Source organism: Prionailurus bengalensis, chromosome B4, assembly GCF_016509475.1.
Source record: "Prionailurus bengalensis isolate Pbe53 chromosome B4, Fcat_Pben_1.1_paternal_pri, whole genome shotgun sequence".
NCBI lineage: Eukaryota > Metazoa > Chordata > Mammalia > Carnivora > Felidae > Prionailurus > Prionailurus bengalensis.
In genome coordinates, this window is record NC_057358.1 from 76,340,258 (window position 1) to 76,366,380 (window position 26,123).

At 44.8% G+C, this 26,123-nt stretch overlaps 1 protein-coding gene across 5 annotated transcripts in view; it reads right to left on the reverse strand.

Annotated features, from left to right (window-relative positions):
* The window catches only part of FMNL3 (formin like 3), a 53,995-nt gene extending 29,720 nt beyond the window's left edge, over positions 1-24,275 (reverse strand). For 2 of the 5 annotated variants that reach the window (XM_043563810.1, XM_043563807.1), the window contains exon 1: positions 23,848-24,248. In XM_043563810.1, the coding sequence (XP_043419745.1) occupies positions 23,848-23,973 (126 nt within the window). In that variant the 5' untranslated portion in view covers positions 23,974-24,248. Of the gene's footprint in view, positions 1-23,847 lie in introns of all 5 variants that reach the window. The other 3 variants (XM_043563806.1, XM_043563808.1, XM_043563809.1) reach the window with 3 other exon arrangements.
* Positions 24,276-26,123: the final 1,848 nt, after the last annotated feature.

Genomic DNA, 26,123 nt, shown 5'->3' on the forward strand with positions numbered 1-26,123 from the left:
GGTTGAAATGCAGAGGTAATGGTTAGAACTTCAACAACTACTCTGGACCATGACGTGACCTTGGAAATGAAGTCCAGATGGGTGAAGCAACAAGAAAGAAAATACCTGGTCACTGATATCATGGACCTCAGCACAAATTAAATGTGTTCCATATAGTGTCTTTCATGTGTGTGTTTCCTCTACTCACAACTAGAACATGAATTTCTTGAGGGTAGGCATTATGCCTTTTCCTTTTTTGTTTTTGTTTTTTTAAATGTTTATTTATTTATTTTGAGAGAGAGAGAGCGTGAGCAAGGGAGAGCCAGAGAGAGAATTCCAAGCAGGTTCCACACTCAGTGCAAAGCCCAGTGCAGCGCCCCATCCCACGACCATGAGATCACGACCTGAGCCGACATCAAGAGTCCGATGCTTAACCAACTGAGCCACCCAGGCACCCTGCCTTTTCCTTTTTTGAATCATGTGCAGGTGCTTAATAAGTAACTGATCCTGCTACTACCTCTCTACCACCAACTTCTTTTTTGGCCCTTGGTAATTTTTGGAGGGGATTATCCAACTTCTCACTACTGCCCTTTCTACTTCCGGGTTCTCTCTCCTATAATCTGCCTCATCTACTGTAACACAAATCACTTTCTTTAGATGCTGCAGCTCTCTCAGCAAGCTCCCACTCCTCACGCTGAGTTTAAACTCTGTCTTTCAGTTCATGTCACAAATCTGAGTCATTTCCCTGCCTTTCTCTATAATTAGATTCATCTTCTTACAGCCTGCTAGACCACAGGCTCCTGAGCACAGGGATCACCACCAGAGGGATCACTACCAGGTTGTTTACCACTGTAGTAGGTGCTCTATAAAGACTGGGCAACTTCAATTTCCCCATACATATACTCTTCTTCTTCCTAGATTTAAGTGTTCTGCTCCATGACACCCTAGAGAGATCATTCCAAACTGTCAGCCAAGCCTCTTCTTCTATTAAGAACAGGTGAAATCCCACCTTTTCTAGCAAATCTTTCATAAGTGAAAGTGGGAAGGTTACCCACCACCACCCCAACAGTGTCTCCACACATTTACTAATGCCTTTAAAAATGTATTCATAGAGGTGTGATTTTGGCTAATGTCTCCTCACCCTTTCTTGGACATCCATTAAATATCCTATCACAACCTCAGAGCGTGGTTAAAGCAGTGAATGATGAGCCACACTGTCCTGGCATGAATCCTGGTTCTACCACTTACCAGTTATGTGGCCTTGAGAGAATTATTTAATCTCTATGAGATGCAGATTCCTCATCTATAACATGGAGGTAAAAATAGTATCTACTTCATAGGGTTGCTATGATGATTAAATAAGTTAACATATGTAAAGCATTTAAATCAGAACCTAGATAGTAAATGTTACATATAATGCTAGTTACGTTTTTTTGTTTGTTAGTTGGTTTGTTTGTTTGGGTTTTTTATTCAACATTTAGCTGGAAAACAACTATATGCCAAGCACTAAGCTAGGAGCTGGGAATATAAAAATAAATAGGGCAGGATCCCTATATTCAGGAAGTTTACATCCAAAGGGCAAGGTAGATAAGCAAACGAGGGTGAGTGTAGGCAGCACTACTGTGAAAAGCTGCACGTGGGCTGTAGGAGCCCAGGGAGGCAACATCTAACTGGAGAGAGTGACCAAGGAAGGTTTCCTGGAAGAGATTCTATAGGATTTAGTCTTAAACATCAAGCAGGAAGGACTCAGGAAAAGGCAATGAAAGAGGGGAAGATGGTGATATTCTAGGCAAGGAAACAGCATCTCCATGACCTGGAAGCACAAAACATCATAAAAAGTCCAGAAGTCCCTAAGTGATTTGCCATAATGAAATGATGGTGTATAGGAGGAAATTACAGTAGGCAGGGAACAGCCAGAACATAAAGGGTCTTAGGAGCTAAGGTAAGTAGGTGGCTATGAATAGGATAATAATGATACTACTATTAAAATGAAAACAGTAATAATGACAAAAGCTAACATTTATTCACAGAACTGTGGTAAGAACTATATATGAATTATCTCACTTAAGTCTCACAACAACTCTATGAAGTTGGGACTAGCATTTTTCCCATTAAAAAAAAATATTTTGAGAGGAGAGTGAGCAGGGGAGGGGCAGAGAGCAAGTGAGCAAGAGAGAGAGAGAGAGAGAGAGAGAGGGAGAGAGAGAATCCCAAGCAGGCTCCACACTGTCAGCATGGAGCCCGATGCAGGCTCACGAAACATGAAATCATGACCTGAGCCAAAACCAAGAGTCAACCCTCAACCAAATGAGCCACCCAGGCACCCTGCATTATTCCCATTTTATAGGCGAGTTAGCAAAGGCTTGGAAGGGCTGTGGAACTTGCCCCAGTTCACAGAGCAAGTATGTGGTGGGGCTGGGATCTGGACCCAGGTCTGACTCCAAAGCCTGAGTTTGTAACCTCACACAATGAGACAATGAATTACATTAGCCCTTCTCTGTGCCTTTTCAAATTGTACGCATCCTTCAGGATCAATACAATCAACCTTCCTCATGGAACCTCCCCCAAACCACCCAGATTTCACACTCCTTCGTCTGAACTTCCTTGAGGTTTTTTGCCCTTCACCTCCTATTGACAATCATATTCAGTCACACCTTCAACAACTCTAGTGTCCTCTGTTATCACACACTGTGCCAACTGGAAGACATGTGTTCCTTTGTGATAACTCCTACATATTTACAAAGAAAGGGGAAATTGCAATTGATAAACATCTACCCTAGGCCAGGTACTGTACTAGATCCTTCAACTACAAGATGTCATGGAAAAACCACTTCTCTCTCATATTGTTATTCACCTTTCACATTCTGTGTTATTTCCCAAACTACATTGTAAGCTCCATGAGGGCATGGACTTTGCTTTGAACACGCTTTTCTTAAACAAAAATGTCTGGCACCCAGAACAAGTTTAATAGGTGCGGTGGGCCACCCACGTGGACAGCGGAGGCCAGCTGGGGGCAGCACTCCATCTCACCCAGTACACTGGCGACGGACCCGGCTCCGGCTTTCCAGGAGTCTCATTATAAATCCAGGAGCTTATTACCAAACCATAAAACTTAATGAATCCCTTCCTACTTCCAGACTGTATGTGGGAGGGGCATGACTCCTGCTTTATGGAAGGATAAACTGAGGCCCAACAAGGGCACACATCTGTCACAAGTCCTATGAGCTGGGGAGAGGCACTACAAGTCTTCTGTCTCTCCTTGCTTTCTCAATTGCTCTCAAATGGGGGTCTGTCCTCAGTGCTTCGGCGGGGAGGAACAATAACGACTCCGGTATGCTCTTGATCGAAGCTGTCTTCCCAACATTGTCCCCCTAATGCCTTTAAGGCCAGAGCTTGACAGAGGTGCCGTAGGTGCCCACACACCAATTGCACCTTTGAGTGCCCCAGATTTTTTACATCTCATTTGACTGTCCAGCTAGGAAAAACACACACACACACACAAAAGCAAAACACAACATCTCTCAGAAGCCTTCTGAGAGTTCCCACCCCATGACCCAAAGAGATCCTGAATCTTCTCTGCTTCTTGAGATGTCTGGCATCCTAACTGCCATATTCACTCAGGGCCACAGATGGGGAGGAGAGGGTTACTGAGCACCTCTTGCATGCCAGGCACTTTTCTCACATAATCTCCCTTACCGCCTTCAATAACCACTGGAGGTAAATGTGATGCCTGTTTAATTGGTGAGAGAATTAAGAAGCTGAAACCAACTGGCTGAAGATCACACAGAACATGGCAAAACTCAGATTCCAATCCAGATATGTGGCCTCCAACATAACTTTTGCCAGGATGGCTTTTTCTACCATGTCTTGCCATCTCTTTACCAAAAAAAATGAATAAATATAAATCTCCATTCTAACTTGGGAAGGTCCACCTGGATTTGTCTGACTGGCTTTGGTTGATTATTAAACACTGCTTCCCTGGCCAGCGTGACTGGGGTAAAACCAGCTAAACAAGGTACGTGTGCCAGACGCCTAAAGTTCAAGACTTCTGTCCCAGAGTAAGAAGAAGACCACACAGCGCAAAGAGACAAGGGAACTGCCTTCTTGGATACCACGTGGTGACAGTTCCCTCATATATGAATGGCATTTAAAACATTCAGAGTGCTATTGGAGCACCTGGGTGGCTCGGTCAGTTAAGCATCCGACTCTTGATTTCAGCTCAGGTCACGACCTCACGGTTCGTGGGATCAAGCTCCGCATTGGGCTCTATCTACCCTGGCAGCACAGAGCCTGCTTGGGATCTCTCTCCCTCTCTGTCTCTGCCCCTTTCCCCCTCTCTAAATATATACATGAACATTTAAAAAATAAATAAACACTCAGAGTGCTACAGATAACAGCGTGGGCTTTGAAATCGGGGATGACCTAGATGGAATCCTGGTACTTTTTATGAGACAGTGGAAAAGTTATTAAATTTCTTTGAACCTAAGTTTCTTCACCTATAAAATGTAGATTATAGTATCTACTTCTTTTTTTTTTTTTTAATTTTTTTTTCAACGTTTTTTATTTATTTTTGGGACAGAGAGAGACAGAGCATGAACGGGGGAGGGGCAGAGAGAGAGGGAGACACAGAATCGGAAGCAGGCTCCAGGCTCTGAGCCATCAGCCCAGAGCCCGACGCGGGGCTCGAACTCACAGACTGCAAGATCGTGACCTGGCTGAAGTCGGACGCTTAACCGACTGCGCCACCCAGGCGCCCCTATAGTATCTACTTCTTATAAGAATTAAATGAAGGGATGAATGAATAAATGAAAAGGATTTTGCATGGTGCCTGGCACGGGAGAAGAGCTCTGTAAACAGTAACTGGGATGAGCAGCTCCAGGAGTTAACTTCTAAGCACCCATTCAAAATACAATTTCATAGCTTTATAATACATAAAAGTGGGGGGCACCGGGGTGCTCAGTCAGTTGAGTATCCAATTTCGGCTCAGGTCATGATCTCATGGCTTGTGGGTTCGAGACCCGCATTGGGCTCTGTGCTGACAGGCTTGGAGCCTGGAGCCTGCTTCAGATTCTGTGTCTCCCTCTCTCTCTCTGCCCCTCCCCTGCTTGTGTTCTGTCCATCTCTCTATCTCTCAAAAATTAATAAACATTAAAAAATAAATTTAAAACAATTTTTTTAAATACATAAAAGTGAGACTATATAGAGTGGAACAGTATAGGTTAATATATCTATTTATACGTTTCTTAATTCTCTAGGTTAAAGCAGTTGCACACACTCCCCTTTGAAAGATAAGACCGAGACACCATCGGTCACCCAGGGGATTCACAGGAAAGCTGGGACCAGAATTCAGGGAGACACAAATGCATCACTGACTAAGGCACCCTGCTGAGTGATCTGGAACAATTCCTCTAACTTTCTGGAGATTTTGCTAAGCTGACTTTAGTGTTCCACCTTATCTCAAATCACTTCCCCATTGTCTCCTGACTTCCTCAGGTTAAACCAGTAGTGTGCAAACCTGAGGTCTGATTTCTACCACAAATCTCTATTTTTGGCCCCTTCAACTAACCACTCTTCCTAGCGAGTCTGTCCTCTCCTTGTGATAGTGAATATGTCCTAGTTGTTGTCCCTCCCAGTCACTTAAAGGGCTGTGCTGTCTGTGGGGATACAGAGAAAGGCATGAAAATGTTTCAGGCCCAATTTTACTTGACCAGTAGACACAGATGACTGTCAAATACTTATTTCCATCCTAGACTTCTCCTTTGAGTTTCAGCTTTAAATCTCCAACAGTCCATTAGACATTCCACCTGGACTTCCACAGGCTCTTCAACTTCATGTGTCTCACACTGGCCTTATCACTTTTCCTTCTATGTTATTTTCTCTCCTATGTTCTTAACCAGTGGAACCTCCATCTAGCTAACCTAGCAAGCTAGAAACCCGGTGTCATCCTGAATTCCTCCCTTGTCCCTCATCTCCATCTTCCCAATGTCAAATCTAATCAATTGTCAAGTCCCCTCAATTTGCGGGGGGGTGGGTAGGGAGAGAGGGAGGGAGAGAATCTCAAGCAGGCACCATGCCCAACACAGAGCCTGACCTGGGGCTTGATCCCACAACCCTAAGATCATGACCTGGGCCAAAATCAAGAGTCAGACACTCAACCAACTGAGCCACCCAGGCACCCCAAGTCCCCCAAATTTAATTTTGGTAACTATCTATCGAGTCTGTCCCACAGTCTCCATCACACATACCAGCCCTGGTTCAGACCCACAGCCATCACTCCACTACCAAGGCCTCCCACTCGGCGGCCCACCTCCAATTCTGATTCCCACCCATGGCTGCCAGACTGACCTACCCACAACTCAAAATCTGACCATGCCACTCTGTACAAAAAGTAGGAAGTATAGTCCCTTCCGCACGGCATTCAAAACCTCCTTACGACTCTTGTCTTCTTTCCCACCACTCTGCCCGACACCTTACAATTCAATGACTTCAAGTGGCTGCATGAGGATTCTCAACCTATCTGCTCTGCCTCACTATGGTGCCTCTGTTCATGCTGTCTCCTCTACCTAGAATGCTTTCTCTCCTACACTTCTCTCCAACTCCTAATTATCCCTTTAGCCAGCATAGATTTCCTCCCACAGGCAGCATTCCCTGAGCCCCACCTCTCCTCTGTGCTCCCCAGATGCTCCTGCATTATCTATACCATTGCACTTCCCAAGCCGTATACTGCAATTATATGTTTAGTGTGTTTGTCTCCCCCTCTAGACTGAACTCCTGGGGGCAGACATGGTCTTAGTCATCTTTACTTTTCTTAACACTTAACATAATTTTAAGTGCTCAATAAATGCTTACTGAGTGAATGGAGGCTAGGCTGCACTCAGCAAATCTCTGAGGACTAGCATTGTGTCCTTCTCCCCTCTCCGGGCAGGGAAGATGACACCTTAACCATTCTCAGTTCACAGCCTCAGAGGCCTCCAGAGCACTGACGGGAATCTTTGCCTGCCTTGCCACAGAATAAGGATGGACTAAGCTGCCTGCCCTCTTGCTTCCAAGACAATCGGAAGCAGCTGGTAGTATTTTTATAATGTTATGACACCATCTTGATATTTCCCTGGGCATCTGCAGCAACAGGTCCTAGATGATTTCTTTACAATTCTTGGAAAGAATCAATGGAGAAGCCAAATGCCACTAGACACTGTCTAGCTGGCTACCCCTCACACCTCCTGAGCTTATGCTCAAAACTTTTAACAAGAATATTCTGGTGAAATGACAAGTAAATGCCTTGGGAGCTCACCAGGACCAGTTGTCCCGTAAAAGCACAGATTCTTACTTCCTTAGTCACCCATGATGCCAGCAGTAATTAGCCAACCCAAAGGGAGCGAGTAATAGCTGCTATTGGACCATCATTCTGGAACTCATGCCAGATGCATTGGAAAATAATCTGCAGACGTGAGCACTTTACAAGGGATTCACCAAGTGCCCTGACTGCCAGGGCCTGAGGATAATGAGTGCTTGTGTGATGCTGATTCCGCTGAGCAGTGAGTAAAAACAAAATAACCACAACCACAAACAAGAAGCCTGTCCAAAGTAAGGGGCTCAAGCATATTCTGGACACAGAAGGTTTAAACAAAGACACTCTTCCCCAGTTAGCTCTCATCCATCCATTCTAGAACACTGTATGGGCCTCACTCTAAGGCTGCCACTGAGGGGAGGGGAGTATGTGATCTACAATCTACAAATGAACCCACATAAGAGTGGCCCCTACCACCCCAGGGTTCAGTACTGTCCCAGGAGCACACGTCTGGACCTGGGCAGGCTTATGCTAACTGTTCTGGCCTTGCTAAATGCCCCAGTCCAGAAGGCTCTTAATGTCTGATCCTTCCATGGCTGTATAAGAAATGAAATGTGCTAAAGGGCAGGTCAAGGGCTATGCCAGTTCCTAGAGATCCTAAAGCCTTTGGATAGGTCATGACAAGGCCAACGTCGTCAAGTGGTAAAGCAAGGTGGCTACCGCGTGGTGGGCAGTTTAGTGATTTTACCACTTGAGGTACATAAAACCAATCCCTACCCATCAACAATAATTCATACTTCTTGAATATTATTATTGGGCTCCTTAATACTAAATCCCTTACTTTATGAGGTTAGTGGTCTTAAAATATTTCTACTTAAAATTTATTAAGCACCCAGTATCCCAGACACTGCCCTGGATCCTTTATATATGTTATTTAATCCTCACAAAATCCCTAGAAGTTAAGTATTATTATCCTGATTATATAAAGAAACTAAGGCTCAAGGAAGTTAAGGCCCTGGCCCAAGGTCACAGAGATAATAACTGGCAGAACCAGGGTTCAAATCCAGATTCATTGAGCCCAAAAGCTCTTGCAAAAGGCCTGGCTGAGCAGGCAAAAGGAATCCCTGAACTCCCTGCAGTTTCCTAGGTCAGATTTCTTATTCTTCCATTGGCTAAGAACACACAGAATGACTTGAGGAAATCTTGAGAATCAGACCTGAGGAGCCCTTGAAAGATAAGTAACTATTTACAATCAGTGAAGACCCTGCCCAGCCCTGCAAACCGCTCTGACAAGTGGATTGGGGAAAGAGACGACCACAGGCTCTGACAGGGACCCACCTGGGGCTAGGAACTAGCTGTGCCTCCAGATGAATGCTAATCTGACCCTTGTCCAGACTCGCTGTGCTGCCAGAGGGAGCCCCCTTCTTGAGACACACTCCCTCAGGAGCTGGGATCCAGAGTCTACAGAAAGTAGTCCTTCACTTTCCCTTATTCCTTATCCCCCAAAAGTGCCTTGCCACCTTATCTAAAATATTGCCCCTATAACTCTTCTTACCTTCTTTTTCTCCATGGCACTTACTGCTACCTAACATTACACTGCATACCTATACATTTGTTTATTGTTCACCCCAACAGCATGAACTCTGCCAGGCAAGTTTGTCTCTTTCATTTACTATGGTATCCTAGTGTCTAAGATACAGAGCACTCAATAAACTTTGTTGAATGACTGACTGACTGACTGAATGAATGAATGAATAAACAAATAAATCGTTTAAAAACTCTACTTCTATCCCAGTGGGCTACATAAGAAGACTGAATAATATTGCCTTTGCAGGAAGCCCCATCAAACCTGTTGTTGGACACTTACATCCCTTCCAAATATCCCCCTAAACTTTTGCACAGCTCACCCCCCAGACCCCCAAACCCCAACCCTCCCCAGAGCAGGTACTAAAGGGAGAAAATGGAGCAGCTCTTAGGGAGGAGACACATTTCTCCTCCACTTAAATACAGCCCAGGACCTCTGCAAATTAAAAGCTCCCTCTTTACTGAATCCACTCAGCTTTAGTTATAGGTCGCACTTTTTATTTTTGTAACCAGCCAACCCGCCAAATTATAGGCTCAGGCCACTGGCAGGCACGCCAAACACCGAGGCCAGCTTAGCACAGGCACTGCCCTTTCTGGCCTGAGGGCGGGTATAGGAGTGAGGACTGGGCACCAGTCAAACCTGAAAGGACAGAGGGCATGATCACTCTGCTGGGCAAAGTCGAGTGAGGAGCCTGGTATCACTCAGGCCACCACACTGCCCAGAGGGGAGCCAGATTCCGGGACTCTCCACACAACAGCCATAGTGAACTCTTAACATTATAAAGCAGATCAGGTCACTCCCTCTACAATTGATATCCAAACTCCTTACCAAGGCTGACAAGGTCCCCCGTGACCTAGGCCCTGCTCACCTCTCTCCAGCATTCTTGTAAACCAATCTGATGTCCCTGCAGGTCCTCAACTGTGCAGAACTGTTTCCCACTCTCTGGTTTTGCATAGATTGTTCTCTCTTCCTAGAAAACCCTTCCCCGAGGTCTTTACATATGGCTATGTGAGGGGTCAGTGCAGGTAGGTCTGCAAGACTGGGGTTGAGAGACCACTAAGGAATCTGTTACAACAGACCAGGTAACTGATGAGGACCAACTATGGCCCGGCAGTACATATGGAGAGAAGGTGAGAGGAACAGTAGCCTAGAGTGACTCCCAGGCATCTGGCCTGGATGACTAGCTGGAAGAGGGTATGGTACCATCCTTCTACCTTCCACCCCAATAGTGTGCAAGAAAACACTAAGAGGTAGAAAGCGGCTCACAAACACTAGATACTGTTACTATACAATGAGCTACATTTATTGAGCACTTACTGTGAACAAGACATTGTTAATAATATAAATTATTTAGTGCAAGATAAGATTTCATACTAAAAGAAGGTAAGAGAGATTTGGCAAAGGAAAGAATGCCCAAACCCTGGTGACTAGAAATGGAATCTTCTAAATTTTTGGACTTCTGCAGTTCAGGGGTAACATATGGATCATCCTCTATCCAGTGATAGTTACATGAAATTATTCTGATTTTGTAACCTATAAGGACTGAGTCACCATTCATTTCTCCTATATTTCAATCGTTCAGTTTAAAGAGCAAACCCATGGATGGCTATGAACCACTTACCAACTAATCTCTATTCCCCACTGAAAGCCTAGGCAAGAAGGCCTCCACAGCCTTTTCCACCAATCAGGGACTCTTCCGACAAAACTCTGCGAACTGCCCATCATCCATCCTGATCCAAGCTCAGCCTCTGTCTGTAACTAGGCTCCTCTGTCCCAGCAGCAGAGCTCCTGGCTGCCCCTCACATGGCTGCCTCGTTCTTCCTCTTTAATCTCTTTAATCTCCTCCCATCTGCTCTGGCCTAGAACAGCCTCCTAACTCCTGATCCACACCTGTCACCTTTTGACCTGACTGGAAGTCCCTGTCCTTCTTAGAGTACTGCCTGGTTAGCAATCCTCTGCCACACCGATCCTTCCCTAACTCTCCAATCCTTCTGTACTTGTAACTGTGTGACCCCATCACCTCACGATCTCGTTTGGCCTTCACAAATGGATGTGACCAGATGCACATGTTATGGATAAGACTGAGGTACACAAAGAGTCTTGTAGACAATCTGATGACACACACTTATTCAAAGTACAGTTCTAAGTATATATTTTGTCTCTCCAACTTGGATAGTGATCATTGTCTTCTATTTCTTTGGAATTCTCTGAAGTACTCAGGAAAGTGCTATGTTTATAGCAGGCACCCAAGACACATTTTCTTAATAAGTCAAGAAAGGCAGAAAAATGAAACGAAAGCAGAAAATCTCTCCTAAACTTCCAACGTCATTTTTGGCTTTCATTTAGGGGGAGTCTTTGTTATGCACTCTCCTAACGACTTGTTCTTTGCCTCTAAGCACATTATCATAATTTGCAATTAAGTATTTATTTGCTTAATATCTGTCTTTCCCTCTAAATTCCACAAAGGCAGAGGTGATACTTGTTTTTTCACCACCAGCGTATACCCAATGATATCTCTGGCACATAGTGAGTAAAAAACAAAGCAAAAATCCCCCCAAAAACGAAAACCAAAACCAAACACTTGAATAGCCCATGTCCTGGTGGGATAAGTCTAGCTGATTCCCAAGTCCAAATCTTCCCACCACACCTCTTAGCAGAGGAAAACTTGTTCTGGAATTTCCCTTATATTCTGCCTTAATCTACACAATCCCCTCCAAAGCAGCACTGAGGACAAGGGGCTGACTCTGGAAAGAGAAGAAAACCATAGTTTAGAACATGGGCTTGGAGTCAGACTGCTTGGATTCAAATCCTGACTTTATCACTTACTAACTGTGTGATCCTAAGTGAGCCTCCCTGGTCCTCAGCTTCCTCACCTATAAAATGGAGATAATAATAACTATTTCATACAATTGTGATGACTAAATGAGATGATGTGTGGAGAGCTTTGCACCGTGCCTGGCACCCCATCAGCACTCAGGAAATGTTAGCTATGAACATGATTAGCTATCTGTATTCCTGGGAGACAAGAATCTAGAGAATGTGGCTTCCCTGGGGGTCAGGGCTGCTAAACTGACTTGACTTTGAGAAACTTAGCTGCAGTGAAGTCCAGGGCTCACATTTATTCTCTTTGCGGATTTCACCTGCTACAGCTCTGCTAAGGCTGGAGCTGCAGCTTTCACTGTCCTAGAAATAAAAGAGGCTAAAAATACACAAGCTGGCTACATCTAGGGACCAAGATCATGATGGCATTAAAGAATTTAAAATACAGCCTCAGGGCAGAAGAGCATCTCCTGGATGCTTTCTACTCTAAAAACTAGTGCCAGCTCAGCACAGGGCAGGGAATGGGGTGCGGCCAGTTGCTGACCCCACTGGTGTCCTTTCTCTTCCGCTCTTCTTTTGCCTTAGTGCAGAGAATAAGAAGGAGGAACTTTCTACTTTGCAATAAAAGTTGAGTACTCCTCCCCTATTTTTCCCCCTTTTGCCTCAGAGAAGGAATAAATGCACAAGTACATATTATAAAAAAAATTTTTTTTTCAATCAAATCAAAAGCTTACAGAATAAAAAATAAGTCACTGTTCAGCCTCCAACTCTATCCATTCCCCTCCAAGGGTCACCACAATTGACAGTCTGGTGTTGACTCTTCCAGGCCTTTTTTCTATATGTTTACATATAAACATATGCGACTTATAAAGCATTATACGCAGTCTTCTTTTAATTGCTCTTTTAGATGATTATATTTACACACAAACACACACAGCTTGGAGATTCCCATCAGCCACAGCCATGTACTGAGTGCCTACCCAGGGCCAGTTATTTGGCTGTACAGTGATAAGCATACATAAAGTCTCCACCCTCATGGAGTCAACAGGCTCAGGAGACAGATAATAAAAAGTAATCAACAAATAATTTAAAAATAAAAAAACAATACAAAAAATTAGTAAGACGCTAAGATAGAGGATAATAAGTGAAGGAAGCCTCTCTGAGAGGTGGCTTTTTTTTTTTAATAGGCGGTATTTTTGTTTTTTAACTGAGACCTGAAGTATATGCTGGATCAATTCATTTGGAGATCCAGAGGGATTCCAGAAGAGGAAACAGCTTGTGCAAAGGCCCTGAGACAGAAAGGAGCTTGTACTGAAATGAAAGAAGGCTAACATGGAGCTTGGTAAACAGGAGGGTGAGTGAGGTCAAAGAGGTCAGCAGGACCAAACAATGTACAAATCTTAAGGGCCAATGCCAGAAGTTTGCTTTTTTTCTATTGTACAAAAGGAAGCCATTAAAGGTTTTAAGCAGCGGAAAGATGCTATGTGATTTAGACTTTAAATTTGGCTGCTTTATGAAGAATGAATAGGGGGATGGAGAAAGGGGCAATAGGGGAAGTTGGGAGGCCAATTGGTTGATGATACAAGTAAGAGCTGATATTGCTTGGACTGAGGCAGTGGCAGTAGAGATAGAGAGAATGGGTAGATCTGAGCCATATTTTTAGAAATGGAATCAGCAGGGCTTGCTGATAGGGTATGGGAAAGGGAGAAGGAAAAAATTAAGGATGACTCCCAGCATTTGTCTTAAGTAACTAGGTGAATGGAAGAGAAACAGATTTGACCACAAAATAGACCATTGGGTTGTTCCCGGTTTTTTACTGTTAAACAATGCAGCCCTGAGGATTCTTTACATGTACCTGCATGTACATGTGTAAACAGTTCTGTAGGATGGTTTCCTAGAAGATGGCCTGGTTAAAGGGTATGCACATTTGAAATTGATAGACACTATAAAATGCCCTCTAAAATGCCTCTACTAAGTTACCCTACCATTAATAGTGTATTATTGTACTATTAAAGACAACCACAGACATTATCAATCTCTAAAATTTTGCTAGATGATTAGCATAAAGTGTATATTTTAAATGTTCATTTTCTTGACTTCTAGTGAGATTAAGAATTTTTTTTCCTTTCCTTGAACTTTTAATTACATAAGTAACACATAAGTACATTCTCCTTGTAAAAAATGTAAACACTGTAGATAAAGGTAAATTAAATTCCCTTTGACTTTCCTGTTCCTTCCAATAGGGTTCCCCCTTCCATCCCAGAGATAACCACTCTTCTTAGCTCTATTTGTATCCTTCCAGACATGTTTCTATGCGTTAAACAAATCTATGTATACAATCAAAGATTAAGCATTTTTTAAAAGTTGTATTTCTAGCAGTCCTTTCAACATGAACAACAACAACAAAAAAACTAACTAAAAATTTTTGCTGAAGGCCTCTCTAAGTAAATGACATTTAAGTAGAGACCTTCTCCAGGTTAGTTAACTGCTCTGAGCCTTGGTTTCATCACCTGTAAAATAGAAGTGAAATAAATGCCCCACAGAGTTGTTGACAAGTTAACTGACATAACGCATGTAGAACATGTGGCATATACCCAACAAATGTTAATTCTCTTTCCTTAACCTAGGCAAGTTAAATTGAGGCATTTGGTGGAAACCAGAAACTGATCTATTCCTATGAGGATGAGATGGGAGACTCTACCCAGAAGAAAATGTTTTTAATGCTGTCTTAAAAAAAAAACTTTTTTTCATAATAAGGCCCCTAAAAGATCTGAATTTTTCTTCAGAGATTTTACTATGAAATATTCCAAGCAGCCAAAAAACATACAGGTCATTTAAAAGTCTTTTAGTAGTAGCAGTAGCAATAGCTGTTGTAAGGTAGAAAGCAAGAGGATTTAACTGCTAGAGACTGGTTGTTCACAGTTCCCTCTCAGGCACACCCTGGGAAGCCGACTGCCTGGATATTCCCAGAGAATTTAGGCCTATATGGCACTACCTCCAAACACAGGATATGAGCTAACCTTTGGGTCTCCCTGCAAGGATGCCACTGGTTCCCCTGGTTTATCAAAGTACATCCTGTCATCCCTACCTAGATGTTCCTGGAGGTTGAGGGTATAGCTCAAAAGGGAAGACCCCACCACACAGTGTCCTTAATCAAAATTAAGTCAAAATGTCCAGGGGCCAGAATATCTCCCTCTGAATGGGAGTCAGCCAAGTTTGATCAAGCTCTCTTGTTTGGAACCACCACCAAGAGACGTCATTTCATCTGACCTGATAACCAGGGCTTCTCCTTACAAAACATCAAGAGTACTTGTATCTTGTACTCACTCAGCTCTACCTTCCCATTACTCTAGGCTCAAAGCCAGAGATTCCTAAGCAGATCCAAGAATAAGCTTTAACCCCCCAAAATATTGTGTGTGCACATATGCATTAGGGCAGGGAGAACCAGGGGTCACACGTCTAATCAGATTCGAAACAGGGCCTGTTACCCAAAAGATTCAGAAGCATTGCTGAAAGATCTCTCATACATATTCCCAACCTAAAAGAATTTTTACCCTGGCTTAAGGAGCTATCTGGGGTGGGTAAAGGTCAGCAGTGGAGTATGCATACCCCACACTGCTCCTTGGTAAGTTTTAGGGTAGGGCCCAAAGCACAGAGGGCATCAGGGAATCAGGCCTTAAACCTAAAGACAGAAGTTACAAAAGAAGTCCACTTCTTGCCTGAGGGCATAACAGGGAAAATCAAGAAAGTACCAAAAACTATGGTTGTGTCTTCACTTTCGCTGCACCTGAAGCTTCATCCCCAAGTGAGACACAAGGCAATGGAGGTACAGATTAGTAGATGAGGATTCTCAGTGGGGGTGCTATCAGCATGTGGACAGGATCATTCTTTACTGTGCTTGACTGACCCAAACACTGTAGGATAGTTACCATCCCTGACCCTCAGGCACTAAGTGCCAATAGCACCACCCAGTTAGTGTGATAACCAAAATATCCCCACTTGTTTCCAAAAACTCCCTTCTGGGATCACACCTCCCACACTTGACAACCACTTTTATTTATTGGGAACATAAGTTGGTGTAGTGGGCAATGTATATGACACAAACATTTCCTGGTAGAACCGTTATAGGTTACAAAGTATTTTTACTATGTTTTCTACTGTAAATATCCATCAAACCCTGTCAGGTAGGTATTATCATTACCCATTTCATAAAGAATGAAATTTGCTCAGAAATGTTATAGGCTTTCAGCTTCAGGTCATTCAGCTGAGGGAAAAAAGCTATAAAGTAGGATCAGAGGGGTGCCTGGGTGACTCAGTTGGTTAAGCGTCCAACTCTTGATCTTGGTTCAGGTCATGATCTCACAGTTCATGGGATCAAGCCCAGAGTCAGGCTCTGTGCTGACAGTGCTGACTGCTTGGGATTCTCTCTGTCTCTCTCTCTCTGCTCTCCCCCACTCTGCATGCATGCAAGTGCACTCCCTCTCTCTCAAAATAAATAAACATTTAAAAAATAAATAAAGTGGGATCAGAACCTATGTCTTCTGACTCCACACCGTATGTTAAGTGACTGGAATTTAAATAAAAACTTGAAAAACAAAAAGTTTTCTGATTCCAAAACTGATGCTCTTCCTTTCCAATAATCAGCAAGAGCCAGCAAAAGTCTCAAACCAGCTACTTCCACCCAGAATAGATGCTTTTTAAAAAGTTTCATGAGAAACACTTGGGAAGATCTAGGGATTGGCTTCCCAGCTCCCTGCTAGGAAGCCTGTAAAAACTGAGCAGAAACTAACTCTACTTTAAGCTTCAGGTAAGCAGTTCTTAAAACAAGATAACCATCTCATGAAGTACCAAACACAAGGCTCATCCCTAGCTCCTACTTCAAGAAGCACTGGGCGACTGGAGGAGGGTATGGCATTCTCTAGTCTAGACTTGGGTCGATGAGCAAGTAGGGAAAAAAGAGTATACCAGCTCTGTTAATGCTTCTAGGGAACCAGAGGCAAGGCTACCAGCCCAACTCTGGATGGGGTTGGGAAGGTGGTAAGAGATGAGGAGGGGATAGGAGGAAGAGATAAGGACAAGAACTGAGCCATCACATTATAAACAGCCTAAACCCTTCCTCTACTGGCAAAATTCATCATGTAAATAATTCTGCCAGCCCTTTGTGGTGCTGAACATTATTTGCAACACGTTAAGGATCTCAGAGTACTTAATAAACTGAGAGAAATATGCAAATTAGTAAATCTGGGGGTGAGGGGAAAGGTACTTCCAAAAACCCCTATCCAGTTCCTCTCCTACCCCACACAGAAACTCCCAACCCACAACTTTGTTGCGAGGGGATGAAAGACAGAAAAGGTGAGAGAATCTGGAAAGAGGAGGATTCTGAAAGATAAAAAGAGTAGAGAGCAGGGTGGGAGGGAAAGAAAACCAGAGTATCTCAAGGACAGAGAGGCAGCTTGACAGCGCCACATCTTTCTTGGGTGATTCATTCTCCCTTGTGGAAGGAAAACAACATACAAAGATGTGGCTTTGCTGAGGGAGGCAAAAGAGAGACTGGAACTGGGAACCCAGGAATTCTAGCTGTTCATCTCATCTCTATTCTGCAACACACTTCTTCATGGATGACAAAAACCCCTTAAATTCCCAACTGGTGCTATCCAAAGGGGGAGCCCTAAAGTACCCAGCAAAGAGCTTGGGGTGGGAGGGCTGTGTGGAGACAGCACCCTCTCTTATCTTCAAAGGAAAAGGTCCTTCCTCTTCTCTGAAGTGCATTTCCGAACTGGAATGAACCCCCGGCCTTTCCCTGGCACTGCTTCAGCTCAGCTCAGACTTGGGAAAAATGCCTCCCCAGAAAGGAGGTGACCAGCCTGGCCGACCAGTTAACACACCGACTTCAGGCAGCCAGTGCTGCTGTCCCCGGGGCCCGCCGCAGTCAGTTCTGGGGCGGAACTCTGGTCTTGACCACAGAACCAGGGCCCTGGCTCCAACCAGCCTTCCCAGGCGACCTCAGGGGCAGGGGAGGATCTGTGGTCTCATTTCCTTTCCACCTTGGCTTCTTTTTTCACTTCACTGAAGATTAGCTATTTCCACCATGACCAGTTCCTGTTCTCACCAGCTGTAGCGGTTGTTTCCCCACAGACAGAGCTCTGAAACACTGGTGTGCCTGCCACCTGGACCGTCCCAGCTGCAGACTTGTACCAGACCCAACAAGTCCCGAGCTAAGGGTTTCTTCGTCCCAGATAAAATAGCAGGGAGAAGAAATTAAGGGACAGGAAGCAGTTCCAAGAATTCCACAGTAGATACACCAGTGTCCATTTTTTTTATTATTTTAATGTTACATAATATGCTCTTTCATATGTGTAAAAGTTATATAATAAAAATGTGGAAATGTATACATTTATTACATAGAAATATGTATATGTAATAAATCCCCAACAGAGAGCAAAGGTCACAAAAAGATGGCCAAAACACTTATGACGAAATGTTGAAAGAAAAATGCAAAGTAAAACAAGACACCATTTCTCATGAATGAAATTGGCAAAGTTTTAAAAATATTAAACATCCAGTAATGTTTAGCTTACAAAGAAAGGGAGAGATGCACGCTATCAGTGAAAAAGCTAACTAGTACAACTTTTTAGCAGCATATTTCTCAAAGGACCTTAAAAAGCATATTCCCTTTGACCCAATAATTACACTTCTAGCAATTTATCCTAAATAATCAGAGATGCACACAAATATTTATGCACAGGATAGTCTTCACGGTGTTATTTATAGTAGCAAAAAAGCGAAATATAAGATAAAGCAGTAAGAAAGTACTGTACTATGGAACACTATCCAGCCATGAAATTATTAATACTAAAGAATGTTTAAACAAAGGAGAAAATGCCTAAGATAGTAAAATAAAAATCAGTTCACAAAACAATTTTCATAGTATAATCCCAATTGTTAAAATATATATAAGTACATCACAATGTTAATAGTAGATGGTGAGATTACAGGTGATTTTAATTTTTTTTATTAAAAAAAATTTTTTTTAACATTTATTCATTTTTGAGAGACAGAGACAGAGTGTGAGTGGGGGAGGGGCAGAGAGCGAGGGAGACACAGAATCCGAAGCAGGCTCCGGGCTCTGAGCTGTCAGCACAGAGCCCGTCGCAGGGTCCGAACTCACAGACTGTGAGATCATGACCTGAGCCGAAGTTGGACACTTAACCGACTGAGCCACTCAGGTGCCCCTTAATTCTTTTCTTTATTCTTTTCTACACAGTTTATACTTGTTATGTTTTTAACTTCTAAATTTGCTTAACAAACATGTATTATTGTCATAATCAGGAGAAAAGAAGCTTTTCTCAATCTTCCTCCCTCCCTTTGAGGATACTCACATGCATTACCCCCTTTCTAAAAAACATTTGGCAATATGTACTTAGGACCTGAAAAATTTTATATCCTACCACCTAGCGAGTTCAATTTTGGATTTCTATCCTAAGGAAAACTCTAAATATTGAAAAGGTTTTGTACACCAAGATGTTCATCACAGCATTGTTTATGATGGCAAACAGAAGCAAACAACTTAAATGTCCAACAATAGAACAGTTAAGTACACAATGGTACATTCACTTGAGGCACCACTGTATAAGCATTTAAAAATGTTTACAATGACTAGCTTGGGAAAACTAGTGAAATAACAAAGCCAACTCCCCCCCCCCAAAACAAACAAACAAAACACCACTCCAGACTGGATTAAAAATATATACATAGCAATATTACAACACTGTACAAAACCGTATGCAGAGAAAAATATGAAAAGTTTTAAAACGCATTGGCTCCATTTGGTAAAGGAACTAGAGAAAATGTGGATGTTTTTCTTCAATATAAATCTCTAATCTTTTCTCCTTTCTAAATCACCCATACTTTTCTCAGGGAATGAGTACTACTTTAAGAGAAAAAAGAAAAAAAGCTGAAACTCCCTCTGAGCAAAGAAAACATTCCCAAATGACAAGAAGTCCACTCCGTCAGTCCTATGCCCCCACCCCACACACTTCTCCCAGTCTAAGGCAGGGTCATATGGGAAGGTCAAGGGAATGAGGCTCCTAAGGTCTTCTCAGTGGGGTCTCTGAGCAAGGGGTTCCTCTGACCAGCTGCTGTCAAGGGTCCTTTCCCTCCCCCATGTCCTATTCCAGCCCAAACTAATTCACCACAATCCCCAGGGCTGGGAAAAAAATTTCCACCATGGCCATTTGGAACTTGATATTTAGTCCAAGTTTTTCCCAGCCCCTTTCTGTGTCAAAGGAGGCCCTCGAAGCCTCTTAGACAACTAGCACCCAGCTTAGCTTAGCTCCCACATCAATGCTACACTTACAGCAAAACCCCAAGCCATCAGTCATCACCAGGGAAATGTGAGAGGAGGACCCATGGTAGGGACAGGCTCTGTCATACAACCCCACCCTTAGGCCCTGAGAGCCTCCTCCTAAGGGATATCCAGGGTTTTTTCTGGCGTCAGAACCTTTGGACTCTGTTTCAAGTTTGTAATAAGTCAGCAAAGAGAAAAATGAGGGTACAAACACAAGGGCAGACGGCTATCCTTCCAAAGCTCTTAAAGCCCTCTGCCTCCCGTCTCTATCTAAGCAAAGGCCAGTACTGGCCAGAATACTAATTTGTGCGAAACTGAGCTTGGGTAGTGATCTAGTTGGGACCAAAATACAGACTATGGCTTTATCAGACCAGAGATAGGTTCTCATTCTGGTATTAATAGAGAAGCTCCAATAGCTGCAGCATCCCTAAACTTGTCAGTACTCAATAGGAGCTGCTGTTCAGACAGGGTGGGTAAGGAAGGAACCCAAAGAAACAGCATAACACAGACTCACAACCATTTTTCATATTAGGGCACACCTAGAAAATAATACTATTTGTACAGCACATGGGATAAATGGTAGAACTAATCCCAATCAGAGGTGACCAATCAGGGACCTCAGCTGCTCCCAGGGATAAGGGAATTAGTATCCCAGCGTAGCAGTAGGGAAGCCTTGCATTAGGGCACTGGGCTGGGTTAGGACTCTTGCCATCAATGTCCTGAACAAATCACCTCATGGCCTCAGACCTTGAGCTCTCCAACCTCGGCTGACAGGCTGTGGGTCAGATCATGTGTCTACACCAGAAAGCTGGGAGCCTGTGGTCTTGACTCACAATGATACAACTTTCCCAGCCAGTGTTCTTTTCAGGGGGGAGTTTCCACAGATACGTTTCCACAGATACAGTGGAATTGGGGGAAGCCCTCCATCTGACAGCAGAAGGCATATCCTGAGTCTAGCTACACAGAACAGGGTAATTGGTTTCATCAGATTTCTAAACTTAAAATCCTTTTTGGGAATACCAGTGATCTCAGATCTGAGTCACTGCTGGGAGCTACAAATTTAAAAGCTACCACTTACTGAGCATATAGTAGATGCCAGACTCTGCTATCTAAGTACTTGACTTCCCGTTTCATTATATGCACAAAGCAACTTCATGTGGCAATTACTCTTATTATCTCCATTTATAAGAAACTGGGACTCAAAGATATTAAGCAACTTGCTTAAGTCCAAACGCTTTTCTAACTAGAGACTGTGGAGAGGCCAGTATTTCAGCCTACTTTGATTTGAAAATCCATCCATACGCTTAACCAAGACACTTCAACAAACTCCCAAATAGCTTTTTCATAAACCAAATCAATCATAGTGATGCTAACAATCTAGGAAAGAAAAAAGTAAGAAAGCAGCAACTTGTCTGACTCACAATCAAGAAAAAAAAGCTAATCTATATTGAGTACCTACTGGGTACCAAGGGCCTTATATACATGGTTCATCTAATTCTCATAAACCTACCAGGACAGAGATTATTACTCCATTTTCTAGATAAGGAAATCTATAAAATTTACAAATGAGGCTCAGAGAGGTGAAGACAGTTACTAAGACAGCCCTTGCTTTTTCTACTACAATATGCTTCTCCTGACTATTCAAGAAATACACCTGAGCTTGCTCTAGGTTCAAGTATCCAACAGCCAGTACTGTTCCCAAACAGTAGGATAGTAGAAAGAAGGATAGTAAAAAAGGGCATGTTTCAGAAGCAGAGGAAAGAGAGTTCTCTAAGTGCCCCCAGAGAAGAACTCAAATTCCCAAGAAAGCATGATTTTCCTGTGTTGGAAAAGTGAGGTAAAATCCCCTCCTCCCATAAGACAGCTAACTAGCCCTGGCCTGCCCTGTCCCAACCCCCCAACAGCAGCAGCTCAGGCACACAGAAACAAGACCAAAACAAAAGCCAAGACGAAACAAATCGAAACTTTATACAGATAGTATAACTTGCAAGTGGGTGGTCCTGTCTCTGGCTTGACCTGTGCTCTTTGGGTGCTCTGGTTAGTAATCAAGACACCATGTGCATTTTGTAGATATTAAGCCATCAATTTGCCAACTAACTAAACAAACTTGTCAACCAAGCTCCAGTGAGGACATGACTGACTCTGGTTCTGAGCTCTTACAACCTGGCAGGTAGCCTGGCAGCCCCTATCTAAGGCAGCTCCCCACCCAGTCCACCTCAAACCATCCCTTTCTCTCCAACTTCTGTAACTACCTCCTGCCAGCTCACTGGCAGGGGGGGGGGGGGTTCACACCCCCACTGGAGTACAGATTCCCTCCCACTCATTCTCCCAACAGTTGAGCTCTTGTTCTCAAGGGCACCAAATCTCAATCTCTCCTCCTCAGCCTCTGAGTTGGCCACAGCATATTAGTAATCACTGACTCACCCAACCCCTTGAGGAGGCTGGGGGAAATGCAGAGGGCCACAGGATGTGTGGCCCAGATCCCTCTGGCCCTCTGCAGACCTGATGGGCCGAGAGGTGCCAGTAACACCACTTCCCCTTGGAATGCCTCTAAGCTGGCTGTGGTGCCAGTGGGCTAATGTCAGACTCTCCACCATCGGAGAGGCCAGGATCTCTAGACAGTCCCACTGATGCCAACAGATCTAATCTCCCTATTCCAAGGCAGATGTAATCCAATAAGGCTGCTAAGTCCACAACTATTCCCTCCGCATGGGCAAAGGCAAAGTCGGCCCTTCAGGCCATACCAACAATAACAGCAGCATTAACCCCTTTAGAGAGTTCTTTGAGGAACTGGGAACTATTTCCCCAAGTTTCTCAAAGGTTTACCTCTCCTAGCAAATGTTCTGTCACCTAGTTCACTTTCTTTCTCCAAAACTTCATTTTTACCTCCAACATATTTTCTGGCTCCATCTCAGTGATACCAGCTCAGATCCTCTCTATCCACAGGGCCATTGACATCAATGTCCAATTCCCACACCAAAGGAGATTCCCAAAGTCAGCTTAAAATTCATCTACACAGGTCTTTGGGGAACCTACATAAAGCCTAAAAAGAAGCACAGGCAAAGAACACAAACCAGCCACCAGGGCTTAACATAAAAAGAAGGAGAAAAAAAGGGAGGCGGGATAGTTTGTGTATTGTTTCAATTGGAAAAATACACTGGTGAAATGGCTTATCCACATGTTCAGCCTTTTAGGCAAATCCACTATAACTTTGCAGGATGCCTGCAGGCCATTCTGAAAATAAGTAGAATGGCATCACTCTTTATTCCACCCCCTTCAAGAGCTCCCAGCCCCCTCTCCGTCCCCCCCCCCCCCCCCCCCCCGCTCTCCCCAAACATCTGGTCTAGGCTAGAAGTGGGACCCACTCCCTGGGAAGCCTCCATGTTAACGAGAGGCAGTCTCCCCAGTCCGAGAACCCTGACTTAAGCTGAGGAAGGGGCCGGCCCCAAGTTTCTGAATTCCCCCGCACCAGCCAGAGACTTAGAAGTGAGAATTCCAGGGACCCGGGAAGGCTGTCGGGGAAGTGGGGAGAAGTGAGAGGGTTGCAGAGAAGGGGACTGGGAGGAGGGAGAAGCGTGGATCCTGGGGAGGTCCCAGGCTGAGGACCCCTCCTCCGAAGTGTCCAGCGGTTGAGGCCGCGGTCGAGAGGTCCCCGACAGGGCTGTCGGGCGGCCAGCGGCTGCTCAGAGGTTGCCAAGAAGGCACTGAGTCTGTCGGAAGCGCCCCCCTTAAGGGGTGGGCCGGATGGGGGAACCCGGGCAAAGTCCTACCCTGGGCGCTGGGACCTCGGAGACGTAAGAGGGGGAAGGGACTGGGCTCAGCTCTCACCAGCACCAGGGCGAACCTCTCTTCCAGTTCACAGGGCTCAGGCATCGGCATCTTGCCGGGCGGCGGCAGCAGCGAGACTGAAGGCGGCTCGCCCGGGCCCCCCTCGGCGCTCTCCAGGTTGCCCATCGCGGCGGGGCCCCCTTGGGGGCCTCAGCCCCCCACCTCCACGCCCGGGGGCCTTGGGCTCGGCAGCTCCGACCCGGCTCCTCCCTCTGCGCCGGCTCCCCTAGTCTCGACTCCTCTGCCCCGTGAGGGGCGCTGGGAGCTCCACAGGGTCCCGCAGGCGGTGGCGCGCGGCGAGGGCGGAGGCAGCGCAGCGGACAGCGGCACCGAAGTGACCCGTACGGCGGCCACCGCTCTCGCTCACACCCGCCGCCTCGCCGCTCTCGGCGCGCCGCTCCTGCCGCTGCCCCTCCCCGCCCCCTCGCGCTCTTTCCCTTCCCTGCACCCCCCCTCGCTTCCTCCCACCCACTCCCGGCTGAGACTCCGGCTTCCCCCCCGTGCGCTGACTGCAGCCCGCGCGCCGCGCGCCCCATTCATGCAGGGCCCGCCTCCCGCCCACAGGCCTCCCGGGCGTCCCGCCCCTCGCCCCTCGCGCCTGATTGACGGCCGTACCTGCCAATCGCAGCGCCTCCCGCCCCCCGGCGGCCTCGCGCCTGGCGCCTAGCGCGCCCTGGCGGCCCCGGTACGAATCGAATCACCGTGGCTGCTGAAGGTGTGAGGCGCCTGCTTGGACATCCGGGAAATGCACCCGGCCCTTTCCCGCAAGGAGCTCGTAAAGTATACAAATAAGTAAAATACAGGACATAGTGTGTAAAGCTAACTACAAGAGAAGTAGGATGCTAAAACAATTAGAATGCTCAGGACACGGAGAGACCACATCTGTTAAGAGTTATCTCCAGGGACTCTTATTTGAACTGGGCACTGAGGGATGAGGAAGACCTTAACTGACAGAGACAGGTGAAAAGGCATTTAGGAGGGGAGAGTCCTACAAAAGTTCAGAGGTTGATCTGACTGGACATGAAAAGGGAGGTGCAGAAGAATGCTATTCTGGGCCAGGTCTGCTGATCAGTCATCACTGATGATGTGATGGACATTTGTTGTTTCTGCTAGCCTAGTTTCCATCCCTCCTCTTCAAGTAATAAGCACCCCCTTTATTCTTAGGGAACCCCCAGTCCCCTGTTCTCAGTCCAAATAGAGCTGAACTTCACCCCCTTTCCATGGGGCCCTATGACCCAGGCCTTACCACAGTATTTTCTTGCCCTATCGTCAGAGACTGTTTTAGACTTGACCCAAACCCAGAATATAAGGCTCATTTCCAAGGCTTTCACTGGAACAGTCAGGAAAAAGATACTCTCCATTAGGGCTACTGGATTGTTAGAATGTAAATCTGGAGCTGCTGGTGGCCATCATGCCATCACCCATCACACCTCACGCCTGCTGGGGAAAGCAAAGCTAAGAGACAGAGACATAGTTCTAGTAACATGCTGAAAACCTGAATCCAACCATGCCTGAAGTTATCACCTTGACTTTTCCTTTATTTATTCAACAAATTTTGATTGAAAGGCTTATTATATATTAGATACTGTTTTATACATTGAAGATATATCTGTGAACAAAAAGAACATATATCTGGCCCTTTTGAAATTTACAACTAAAGAAGTAAAATGTACAGGTGTTAGGGATCAGTGTTAATAAAAATAAAACTAAAAAGGGATAGAGGTGGAAGAAAGGTTAAAATTTTCAATAGGATGGTCAGAGAAGGCCTCATCAATAAGATGACATTTGGATTTGGAGAAATATCTGAAGAAAGTAAGGGAGTAAGCCATGTAGATATCTGGGAGAAGAATTATCCAGACAGAGAGGATGGTAAATGCCTACTATGCCTCATGTGTTAGAAGAACAGCAAGGAGTCCAGTGTGGCTGGAGTGCAATGAGCAGGAGAAAGAGGAGTAAAAGATGAGGTCAGAAAGTAACCAGAAATCATACTGTGCAGGCCATTGTAGGCTACCATAATGACTCTGGTTTTTCTCAAAGTAGGATAGATAGCTATTGGAGGACTTTGAGCAAAGGAATAATATTATCTAACTTATGTGGGTTTTTTAAATATTTATTTATTTTGAAAGAGAGAGAGTGTGTGTGTGCATGAGCAGGGGAGGGGCAGAGAGAGAGGGAGAGAGAGAATCCCAAGCAGGATCCACACTTGTCAGCTCAGAGACTCACACAGGGCTGGATCTCATAAACTGTGAGATCATGACCTTAGCCAAGATCAAGAG